This window comes from Phycodurus eques, chromosome 15, assembly GCF_024500275.1.
Source record: "Phycodurus eques isolate BA_2022a chromosome 15, UOR_Pequ_1.1, whole genome shotgun sequence".
NCBI lineage: Eukaryota > Metazoa > Chordata > Actinopteri > Syngnathiformes > Syngnathidae > Phycodurus > Phycodurus eques.
In genome coordinates, this window is record NC_084539.1 from 21,213,910 (window position 1) to 21,226,848 (window position 12,939).

Consider the following 12,939-nt stretch of genomic DNA (forward strand, 5'->3'; position numbering starts at 1 on the left):
TTCAATTAGTTCGATTCGAATTTTTGCAGCTCACCTCTGGTCCATCTCTTTTTGAATGTCTTTGTTGAGCTCGTCCAGCTTGCCCTGCAGCTTCTTCCTCCGCTGTTCCGGCGGTAGGTGGCTGAAGTCCTCGGGTCCAGAACCCTAAAAGACGGGAAAAGAGCAGGGAAAAGGTATAAATATACAAAATGTGCTGCGTAGTTTGTTAATAGCGATAAAGTGAATCCAGTCGATGCAGTCACTTCATGGAGGATGAGGCTTAGAAAGTATCAAAAATGAATCAACTCATAAAGAGAGTTTGAGATGTTTTGTGTATCAACCTATTGATTCATTACCAGCATAATGCGAAGAAGCTCCTCCGAAATGTGAATCTCAAACTTTGTGGAGGAATGAAGTAAGGACAGCCAATCGTTTTGACGACATACAGTATTAAAACATACGTACGAATATCTGAAGGTATATGACTATATATGACCGCAAGGGATTGCCCGATTTGGGCTCAATTTGATTTTTTTTAAATTTACAATTAAATTGTCATTTGTTGCAATCATTTGAATTAGTTTTTACCCCCTGATTTAAAACTGTTTTATGAAAAATAAAGTCCATCCATCCATTTTCTGAGCCGCTTCTCCTCACTAGGGTCGCGGGCGCGCTGGAGCCTATCCCAGCTGTCATCGGGCAGGAGGCGGGGTACGCCCTCAACTGGTTGCCACCCAATCGCAGGGCACATACAAACAGACAACCATTTGCAGTCACAGTCATGCCTACGGGCAATTTAGAGTCTCCAATTAATGCATGTTTTTTTGGGATGTGGGAGGAAACCGGAGTGCCCGGAGAAAACCCACGCAGGCACGGGGAGAACATGCAAACTCCACACAGGCGGGGCCGGGGATTGAACCCGGGTCCTCAGAACTGTGAGGCTGACGCTCTAACCAGTCGGCTACCGTGCCGCCAAAAATGAAGTCAAATCTCTTAACTTTTTTGTGTTTTTTTTAAAAGGCCACTTTGATCAAAATTCATTCACTAAATATGACCAATATGGGCTCAATCGCTCATTCAAGATTTTCATGTCATTTGATTTTTGTAATCACATTTCTTAAATTCCAACAATTGAAAAAATATTCAATATTCTTTTTGCTACACTATACTGCCATCACAACTATTGTGAGTAGCACAAAAATGCTTTTTTTTTTTTTTTTTTAGCATTTTTTGGTGGGTTCAGAGCTTGTTCTTGTTTGTTTATTGTCCACATTTTAATATGATATTTACATACATATTGCAAGAGTCTTTTTAAGGTCACTTTGGTCAAATTTAGGACCACTGGGTGATAAGGGCTCTCCGACTACTTTTAATTGAATCCCTTACGTACTATAGGAAAAGATATGACCAAATTTATGGTTTTTCTTTTTTAAGACTCTTTTCAAGGCAGATATAAGGTGCCCCAACCTTTTATATCATTTATTAAGGCTAATTAAAGCATTGCTTGGGGGGAAAGTGGCATTTAAAGACGTTAACGGTGGACTGGAAAGGCGGATTGGTGGGTTTGGATCTCATTGAGTTTTGGTCGGCACAGGGTGTGACTGCTGCAGGTACAAGGCTGGAGGTCTACACATGCTTGGTCACCATGGCAACATTACCCTGTCGGCCCATGAACCAATGAGAACCCGAGTGGGCTAACTCCATTTTTCATTTTGCAGGAGAGGGATCGGTTCAGAAAATGGATCAATGGTTGGATTTCAACTTTATGGCTGCTACTAAGAGTTTAGCGCAAAAGCGGTCTCAGTCCAAACATCCGCCAAATCTATCAATATTGCACGAAAGATGGGAAGTACCGGAACATTCATTGATATGAACATGCAGATGCACTGGCACCTAAGCTAAACCTAACACTGAAAATGACAAAAATTAAGTGAGCCCACTCGAGTTCTCAGTGGCCGCATGCGACACTTCCCGGGCATGCAACACACACTCGCTCTCACACATACACACTCTCACGCAAATGTCATCATTGTCAGTTACGCGTAACATGCTAACTTGTTAGTGTTGCCAAACAAACCTACGAGGTTAAACTCAATCAAAAAACGTGAACAAGTGATTCGCATTCATAGTTTTGTTCCTCTGCTAACCAGCTACAGAGTGTTAGCTTAGCATAAATGCTAAGTGTAGGCAGGAGCTAGCAGGTTAAGCATTTGTCGAGCACGGCGATCCCGATTAATCAGTTATTGATCGTACGACAAACTATTATCCAGTTGAGGACATTTCTTTAAAGCAGAACTTTTTTTAATTCCTTGTTCTTTATTGCAATGAATCAAACAGTTTGGTTCAAATGAGTTTTACACACAACCTGCAAATTGTGCTAACTGGAATTTGAAGGATTACAGAAATAAAAACAAATGGATATTTTATACTAATGACATTCAATACAGGCAATTCTAAACATCTTTAGAGGGGCGGTGCCAATTACTGGTAATTTTTCGCTATTCACGAGTTAACTGAGGGAAGTGGAGCCTTATTAATTCTATCGCAATTAAATAACTCCAACTGCCGGAGACAAATTCCTTGTGTTTTGGACATATTTGGCAAATAAAGATGATTCTGATTCTGATTCTGATAATACGACTGTACTGTGTATTTGTAGTCGACGTTGAGGTGATAATAGTCGAGTAGCCGCTGATCAATTCATGACGCCATTGCTATTTTGTCCTGGTGTCAACTCGCTGTGCGCGTTTTAAAGCTGGCTCGCTCAACTTTCCCCGCCTTCCTCTGCTGCACCAACTCGATCATCCAATCACATTCGGATACCTCCGCGGCCTCGCAACACTTGGAACTTGTCATTTTTCGTCGGCTTGAGGCACTGATGCCCGTTTGCTGCGCCGACCGACCAACTGTTGATTTCAGCGAGGTGTGCGTATTGTTACGGCCGAAACACGTGATTGATGATTAATCAACTTCAAGCTATAATCGTTATTGCACAGCGGTAAATCAGATACGATACGGAGGAAGTACAAAATGATTTCCTTATTTCCTCCAACTCCATTTCGACATGTAAACTGTGCCGAATGATAGGATTTATTGCAGCTTTTTAAAATATTTTTTCATTTTATATATCTTTATTTTTGTCTGTTTCTATGATCAAATAAAGCAAACAATCAATCAATTAAATCAATCAAACTCCAGCACCTGTCGTGGTTACCACATAATCAATCGAGCGATCCACTATGACCGAAAATCATGCAGTGCGGACTACAACTGAAAAGTTAGTATTTAAAACAAAAACTGTAAAACTTGATCACCTCAATGAGATTCCGGACGTGGGAATTGAGTGTGATCTGCACCACAGAGCAGGGAATGGGAGAGGGATGGGGGGGACAACACAGCCATGGCATAAAACATAAAAAAAAAAAAAAAAAAAGCACACACACAAGTAAAACATAGAATTGAGACAACACCCGTCTCGTTATGTCACAGCAAATCCAAAACAACAACTTGCGTTATTGGCAAATGTGTTAATGGGTGGACATGCGTCATGCGGCGTTGTTGATGATGATGATGATGATGATGGTGGTGGTGGTGGTGGTGCGGTTAAACGGTCATGCTTACCAGCTTGAGAGAAAGCTTCATGGTGGGGGAGGACGGAAGGGGAGAGCGAAGGCGGGAGAGAGAGAAACAACACGGTCAACGTCAAGAGGGAAACGTGAGGGACATTGCGGCTTTTCAAGGAAAACAACATTTGCTCGTCAGCACTTTCAAGTCTGCTAAATTGCAGTGGTTCTCAAACTGGGGTCCGCCAATTGCAATAAAATGTTGATTAGATTGCGTGATAATTGCACCGGTGGGCCTGGGGTTGCCCACAATAAAAGGCCATTTTCAAATCTGCAATTTTACCGTATTGTACCGTATCAACTCGATGCGAGAGAGAGAGAGAGAGATGTGTCGCACTGCGCGAGGCAAATGGTGGTCACAGCAAATACTGACTGGATAGAGTAAAACTGCAAATTTAAGAGGGGCTTTTTATTGTGGGCAGCCTAAGGCACAGCTGTGAAATGGATGGATTATCTCGACAAAGGAGAGGTGCTCATTCATATAGATTTCGGAGATTTGTGTGCGAGAGACTGATTTTTGAAAAGAAAGAGGCCTTCTGTGTACATAGAAAAAAGGTTTAGCTCATTAAAAATGAGTAGCTAAAACAAAAGTGTTGCATTTATTTCTATTTATTAATAGTGTTGTTTGTTTAGACCAAAAGGTCTAAACAAACAACATTATCACTTTTTTTTCCAGAAGATGGTCCTAATTTTGTTTTAGAATAAAGGCCTGTTTTCTAGAATTAAAGGCATAACGTTACAGTTCTATGTTTGAAATTCACTTTGACTTAATACTACAATGCTGAGACTTTATCAAGGAAAAATGGGACTTTATTCTCAAACATTTTGTACTAACTAAATTGTTCATGTGCCTTTTTCCTCTTAAGACATGTTATTGTAAAATTAATTTTTATTTTTCTCAAAAATGGCAGGTTTTGAATTCCTAAAGTGACGTTTATATTTTATTTAGGGTTAAGATTATTAGCGTGCGTCCTGAAAAAATGTCTCCCCTGGACCCAAAACGTTTGAGAACCCCTGTGCTAAAAGGATGAAGGATGAGGCGTTAAAGGGGAAGGCAGGTGGGGAGTGCATGAAGATGTGGACCCCCTCCCCTTTACATCCTGCTTCTTTGGCACACACTGGACAGCAGGGGGCGCTACAAGCAGGCGAGCAGATCCCAAACAAGGAGGCAGATGACAGACCGACACTCACTTGATGTCCCCCAGTCACAAGGAGCCGATACTGAAGAAGCTGTTTTGTTTTGTATTCGTGGTCATTCGGTTAAGAGGCTCACAGGCTGGCGCACACTCCAGAAATGATCGTCTTTCCCCGATCCCACAACCGCCATTTCGTAGATCGAACTGTACTGTAATACCTCAAGCGTACAAGCTAGCTGTCCTGATAGTCAGAATGCGGTGGGAGTGCTCAAGTCCCAAAAGTGGAGCGTTTTCGGGGAAAAAATAGGCATCAAAAGTAGCACTTTCTTGCACGTCATGTCATATGAAACTTCAGTGCGGTGACGTCTAACGCAGGGGTGGCCAAAGTATGGCTTCGGGGCTCTGTTCTGAAATCTGGCACCCCAAACATTTACATTATCAAAAGCCTAAAAATATTTGCTGCATTAATTCAGCTATTTATTTCCCGAAAATAGGTTAGTTAAAATGTGTGTTTTTTTTAATTCATTTATCTAATGAAATACTTGCTTAATTTATTCATTGTAAAGAGTAAACAATTGTATGGATACATTTAGATTTCATTTTTTAGATAATTGGTTATCTAATTATCGTAAAATTAACCAAATAATACAACAAAATAATGACAATTAAATATTGTATTTACGAAAAGTAATTTATTATTCTAATATTAAATATTGATATATAAATAGATGAGTATTTATATAGTTTAAATATTTACTTCTGGCCCAATGAAATGATCAAGAAAATGAAAATGTTTGTAGCATTTAATTTATTAAACAAGGTATTCCTTTTTCATTCATTTTAATGTATTTATATATATTAGATTTATTTATCGTAAATAGTCAACTATTTTGAATGAGCAATTTGATGTAAACATTAGTTTTATTTATTTTGTTAAATTATTGGTTATTTCATTATAATTACATTTTTATGAACAATAAAACTGAATGATGAGAATGAATTATTGCACTTTTTAAAATCATTTATTATTCCCCTATATAAAAATACAGTCTAAAGATTTTTATTATTTAACAATATTTAATTAAAATTACAATGAATAACTGTACTCATTTTATATAGACAATATAACCTAAGCTTAGTGACGTGCCAAGGTGTATTCAGGCTACCAAAAGTACAATATGCTTGCAGTTTCAAGTTGTTTGAAAATCCAACAAATGGATTGTAAAGTCAAGCCCTTAAAAATACTCCATTCCCAATTCTGTATTGGGAATTTGTGCCGCTACCTCGTGGCATTTTGGTGCCAAGGAACTATGTTGAAATGAGCGGAGGAGTTTTATTTAGACGGAAGTCGTGCCAGTATCTGTAGTCTAATTATAAAACCTTTTTAAGTGGGCGTCAATTACGCGACGATTTTCGCTATTCTCTGCAAATAGCGGGGGTTTCGCCACTTCACGTCACATGATGAATCCTTCAGGTGTACTAACCATCCTAGCCACTGTTAACAGTGCTTCTAAGCCATCAGACAGACACAGATATGTAACACGTACATTGCGGGAGGCTGCAAGGGTGGATTACGGGCCCCCAAAAGTGTGACCAACACCCTGGATAGCTGATGAGTCCAGAGGTGAAAGTCTTAAGTCTTAATCTTCAAATATACAGCAAGTCCCAAATTACTGTAAGAAGAATCAAGCCAGTCGAGTCGAGTAAACACTCAATTTCAAACGGGTGATGTCATTATTTGGATAAAAGAAAAATAAGTCAAGTCACAAAATATATTTACACATTAGCCACTTTACAATCAGTATCTGTACTGGCGTTAGTTAGCTGTATTCAGGTGTGTACTTGCCATTGGTCAAAAGTAGGCAGTTGCCCAGAGTGCACAAACGGTAAAAGAAAATTCTGACCAATAACGATGTCTTTGATTTTAAGCAATAATTACAGCCTTAATCGGAAATTCACAATTTATCATGATCATTTCAGATGCTCCCCTTTCCCTTTTCACGCAATGGACTACTCCATCTTCTCACTGCGAAAGTGCAGACTTGATTTAGGAAGACGGCTGCAAAACAAACTGGTTCCCTGTGAGGTTAATGTAGCTCACATGTTTATGTGAGTTTTATAGAGACGGATGAAGTTAGATGTCCACCGGTGTTGTGTCTCTGAGTTGCAAAGCTTGCACGTTGCCGTTCTCTTATTCCCGACGACACTACAAAGCTGATTCGTTTAAAAAAAAAAAAAAAAAAAAAAAAAACTTCTCCAGTCATGTAGTTCAAGATCAAACAGAGACATGTCTCATAAATACCTAGGTCAAAGTCAAGTTGAGTCCTTCAGAAGTTTTAAGTTGAGTCCTTCAGAGGTTTTAGCCAAACACGACTCCTCATTGACGTGAATCAAGTCATGTGACTTGAGCCCCCCCCCCCACCTCTGGCAATGACATCATCCTCATGATCAACATCATCATGATCATCAGCTCATCCTCAGGGTGCTTGTGACGCTTTACAACTTGACGCCAAGCCTGGGAAAACAGCCGCGCCACACACACGGGAACGTCGAAGCCGGCGCATGTGATGCGTGGGATGAAGTCATCGTCTCGGATCATCGGACCCGAAGACAGCGGCGATCCCCTCTGAGCGCGGCGCACCAACTTACGACGTACTGCCGAGCTTCAAAAGCGTACGTGGGCCGGCCCAGAGTCCTCTTCATGAGTTCTTTGTGACAAATGAGCGAGCGCGGCGATTGTTGCTGCGGCTGCGGCGGTCATGGTGTTGTCGGAGAGAACACACGTCAATTGACACACTAAAATTCAACTCGATGGAAAGTAATTTGAGCATTTATTCGATATCGATCTTCAGGTCCATGATGTACTAGTACTCTCTTTGTCCTTACTAGTTAAGACAGTTCAGTGCACTAATAGGACGACTGTGTCTTACGTTTATTTGTAATCCAAATCCAGTATGATGTGATGAACGTCAAATTGAAGTCAATTGATCGATGATGTCACTGATATTTTTCAGGACAGTACAGGGATCCCCCAACCTTTTATGCGCCTCGGACCGTTTCACTTAAAGGTTCGCACCGCTGCCTTCATTTCTCGCCGCCAGTCTGAGGTTCTCACTGGTATGAATCTGTTAAGACTAGCGCCGATTGGATTAGCCGAAGCTAGCGAGGCTAACGGCAGATGTATAGCAATTGTGTCGCCTCATTGGCCGGACATCATCGTCCGGCAATGGCGGCAGACTGGAAGATGAGATGCCAAAAACACAATTAGCAATAGGTCGACTTCAAGCGTTTCATGGAGATGCGGAGTAGTCGTGAGTAATAGTAGTAGTTGACTCGCCGACTAACCAGTTCAACCAGTACTAGTAACATGTCAGTTTACATCGCTTGTCCTACTAGTATTCCAAAGTGGTTCTACTCGTGCGCACAAACATCATACAGTAGTGGAAGTCATTCTACTTGTGCGCTGAATTGTGCGACAAGTAAGAACAAAGAGCAGACTAGTACAAGGACGTAAAGTTGGATATCAACGATATTGACGAAATGCTCAAACGGCTAGCCATAAAACTTTTCCTTATACTGGACATACAAAGTACACAACACCTCCACTGGCACAACTGCCCCATTACTAGTGATGATCAAACCATATATCCAAAATATCGATGTTTAGTTTCTCTTATGCAAGCACTACGACGCTTCCATCACCTACAGCGAATCCTCGCCTAGTCATGGTTCACCACTCGCAAATTGACCTATTTCCATTCCCCAACTTTTTTCTGTGTTTTTTGTGCTCTTTCTGAAACACTCCGAGATGCCACAAGAGGGCGCCAGATCCCTAGCTAATAATACGTTGTCTCGGCACTATATCTGGGTTTTTACTCGTAATTCAAAGGAAAAATCACAAAGACACTTAACGTCATTCAAATTCAATCAGCAATTTGATGACGCAGCAACCGTAATCATGAATTCATTCATTAATATTGGTAACAGTGATACTGACCCTGCATTGGAATTTGATCGCTACCTCAGTTTTAGCGAAATAATAATCCGAATGGAAACCTTTTTAACATTTTTAACACAATGAAAAGTGATTCAATTTGATGGTACATCTAATTGAATTATTAACAAATTTGGGCGATACCGGCAAGTCTTGTAGTATCGCACACCACTAGAGAATACATGGTTATTCATTTTGTGTGCCAGTGGGGGTTGAATTAACAAACTATCATCACTAAAGTTTGGAACATGGACAAACATCTATATATACGAAACATAGATAAGTTGCTTTCAGGCATGACGTGGAAGAAGCTGACTCCATCTGATGAAAGGACACATGGGAAAAAGAGTGGCTTTCATTTCAATCATCTCCCTCGGAATGCGAAAAATCTGCGCGGAGGCTGATAACGCATTGGATTGAACAGCGGTTATCGCGCTTTCAAATAACGTCGCCGAGCTTCCGCTTTGCACAAACCTGCACTTCCTGCTACACTGAGAATGTGAGAGGAAAAAAAAAAAAAAAAAAAAAAAACCATCACTTCCTTTCTTCTTCTCATTTTCCCTGCCGACCTTCAATGGTTTCCTCTGCGCTTTTCACGTGTCATGTTCACACTAATTTATAGTACTTTGAATAACGGCTGCCCCTATTCAAATGTACTGTACACGGCATTTAAGCTGGGAAAGGCGATAAACGGGTCAACGTTTGGTCAAAAGCTGCCCTTGTGAAGCTGACTTGTTAAAGAGTTTATGGTAGCAAATTTGGTAGCAATGACACAAACTCAAAATATTCCGCCATTTTACCATCACTGAATTTGATAGCCAAACTAATGATGAAAATTCAAACTTTCTTGAATTTAGCATCACCCATCCATCTTGTATACGCGGTTCCAATTTCATAGCAAATGGCAAAAACTCAAAAACCTTTCCGCAATTTACCGTCACCCATCTTTTGAGCATACTTGGTTCAAATTTGGTAGTAACAGCAACGGGCATCATCCATCTAGTGTACATGGTAGCAATTGGACAAAATCTCTCAGGCAAAGTTTGTCTTTGAAGGACTCCTGTAAATGGCCAAAATGACCCTAAAATGGCCTCTTCAATCCAAAATGGTGGAGTTCCTGTTTCTTTTCCAACACAGCTTCTCGAGTCGTTTTTCTGGGTCAACCCATGACAGACATGCAAACCAAATTTCATGCTCCTAAGTGATAATATCTTCGGGGGCTGAATTTTGGAAAAAAATGACCATAGAATTTGACCAGGATAAACAAGCTTTAAATATATGGGAAAAAAACGGTGACTTACTTGGCCCGAGAACAATCACCAGGACCAAACAAAGCAATTTCAAGAGGTGCCCTAAATACATTTTTGGCGTGCGGAAGGAAAACGTGAGCGAACACCCATTCCTGAGGTCAGGGACGACCGGAATGGGAACGGGAAGGTGCGTTTCGACCTCTCTGACGACGACACCCCGTTTGTGCTGCTGCCGATAACCTCCAGGAAGTCACTCCTGTAATGTCCTAAGATGGCTTGACAGCAACCAGCGGCGTGACGCCATGTTTCTTGCGGGCCAGATGGTAAACCCCTCAAAGAAAATTCAGAGAAAGGTCCGGATCACCACTGATCGGCTAGCTGCTTAACATCAGCTACAGTAAGTGATCAACTCAATGTCAAAAGTTATTTGCGAAATACACCACGTTTCAAAAAATCGAGGGGTCAGTTAGAAATCGTTGGACTGACAATATAAGTGCCCAAGTCACTTTTAAATGATTGTCGCAATATCAACAAAAAATAGCAATGTGCTTGCTAATAATTGCGTTTACTTGTATACTGTACATGCAAATGCACCAAAGACTCTCTGAAGCAACCCAGGCTGAACTTAGCTCCTCCCTCTCATCAACAGCTAGCCTCCCATTTGGGAGTCATAACTTCAACATATAGTACGTCCTAGGACCAATTGTACTACTTTCTTATTTAGACAGGGCTCTGGCGCCATCTTGTGGCATCTTAGTTCCACAACAAGCATAAAAACCACCAGCGAGTTTATCTTCAAATAGCTGAGGTTAGGTTCCGCAGAAAAAAAAGGTGAAAAAGTTGAATATGCAAATAGTTAACTGTGACTCTGCTGGGAATTACCACAGTCCTTTTGAAATGAACAATCTGCCTCCAGCGAGAAGTACGATGTGTTTCTATGTTGCTGTCAAGGCGTATTGCTAGGACGAGGATGAGGGGAGGAGGGGGGGCGTTCGGGGTGTTGGTGGTGTGTCGTAGTGAGTTAGAATGAGGACACAAGATGAAAACACAGCTGGTGAGTCAGACAGCCATCACCGATTCATAGGAACGGGAAAGCAAGTCAGAACAAAAGAACAAGGACCTGTACCGCACCGTATGAGTCAAGGCATTACATACATGTGTGAGGTTTGGGGAAAAAAGGCTCAGTTTAACAGTGAAAAAATACATGCCATACCTACCCAAAAAAAAACAATTTAAAGTTGCAATTAGTTGCAGGGTGGCATCCTCAGCAATCAAACGCCAACCTTTCATTGGTGATTCCTTTTCCCGTGGAGTAACTGTTCAACCTTGTTCCGAATGCTTCCATTTCTTTTGTTTTAAACGCCCCGGATTGTAATTTATGGCTGACATTATTTTTACAGAGCCTGCAGTTGAGTAAATAAATGTCCACGCCAGTATTTGGGGAAATGCTACTTTCATCTTTTATTTGTATTGAAAACAATTCTAATAATAATGTGGTAGAACTCAAAAGCCTGATACTCTGCAGTTGAGTAAATATATCGAGTCACTTTTTGTGCATATATTTTTTTAATCATCATCATTTAATTCTGGTGAAGAAAAAAGAGAAAATATACATCATATAAAATAGTATTCTGTAAAACAGAATTTGTACAAATAATAAATGCCTCGTACAGCTGCAGTTGAGTAAATAACCCCCTCACACCAGCGTCTAGTTGTGAAAATTCTTAATATTGTAATTATTTGTTACCCTCCCTGTGCCAACATTTGAGGAAATGTGAATTTATGTTAAATATCATTATTTATTTGTGAAAAATGTTTCATAAAACAAAGAGTTATTTTTAAAACAGCATTTCTACAAATAAATGCCGGCTGCTTTCCTCAGTTGAATCAAATAAATTCTTTGGGCACTATTTGTCTAAATATGATTTTAATTACTTTTTTTTTTTAGGGGAAAAATAAGAAAAATCTTTTTTTTTTTCCTGGGAGAACTATATAATATAAAGTACTATTATAAAACTGTAGTTATATGTAAAACGGCTGCTACCCTCTCCATCTGCTACATGACCAGATCACGATCATATTTATGTTGTGGGTAAAATGCCTTGGGGTCCCATACAGTGCGGAAGGTGGAGTGCTCAGGTGCGGAGACACACAAAAAGCATGCACAAAAGCTTGGTGCGCGCACACACCCGCACGCACACACTTACCCCTCGCCTCAGGCTCCGCAGGCAGTGCATTTTGGGCTTGGAGGCCATGAAGTCGTTGAGGCGATGCGAAAGAGGCTCCTTGGGCTGCTTGGGAGACTGGGAGTCGTTGGGAACAGCAGAGGGTGAGGGCGGGGATGAGGCCGGGGGGGCGGGCGGGGGCTGGCGGGGGGACGTTAACAGGGACATAAACTACCGGTAAGGAAAACCATAGAAGAAGAAGAAGAAGAAGAAGAAGAAAGGGGGGCCAGAATCCCAATGGAGGAAAAGGAGGAGGGAACACAAAATCAATAAACCTCTCCGACACGTAAATGAAAAAAACAAAAAAATTCTAACACAACATGAGAGGAACGTCGATATCATCAGTGGAATGTGAGTAAAACAAAGACAGAGCCGAAGAAGCGTGTTGAAAGCAAGCAGCCGTCGCAGCCCGAGCGCATGCGAGCGTCCATTCTGAGCAAATGTTGGCTAAATAGATGATACAGTGATGCCATGCGCTGTGATGATGTCATTCCCAAAAGCCAAAGCGGAAGACTATCAGGTGATGCAGGATTTTAAAAAAGAAAATAAATAAATCAATAAAATACTAATTCTGATGCTATTCCACTACTACAGTAATCCCCCGATATTTGCGAGAATTGACACCCTCCTACAAATGTTTATAATTGCCTATATTAATAGTTTACACCCTAAATACACCACAAACAATAATTGGAAAACACTTTAATATCATTTCAAGTTCAAATTTACCCT

At 40.8% G+C, this 12,939-nt stretch overlaps 1 protein-coding gene across 11 annotated transcripts in view; it reads right to left on the minus strand.

The window, feature by feature from the left end:
- The window catches only part of LOC133414208 (formin-binding protein 1), a 62,180-nt gene that overhangs the window by 8,343 nt on the left and 40,898 nt on the right, over nucleotides 1-12,939 (minus strand). For 5 of the 11 annotated variants that reach the window (XM_061699423.1, XM_061699428.1, XM_061699422.1 and 2 more), the window contains exons 10-13: nucleotides 12,190-12,378; nucleotides 3,601-3,615; nucleotides 3,294-3,329; nucleotides 35-144 (exon numbers count right to left, since the gene is read on the minus strand). In XM_061699423.1, the coding sequence (XP_061555407.1) occupies nucleotides 35-144; nucleotides 3,294-3,329; nucleotides 3,601-3,615; nucleotides 12,190-12,378 (350 nt within the window). The remainder of the gene's footprint in view (nucleotides 1-34; nucleotides 145-3,293; nucleotides 3,330-3,600; nucleotides 3,616-12,189; nucleotides 12,379-12,939) is intronic. The other 6 variants (XM_061699431.1, XM_061699424.1, XM_061699425.1 and 3 more) reach the window with 6 other exon arrangements.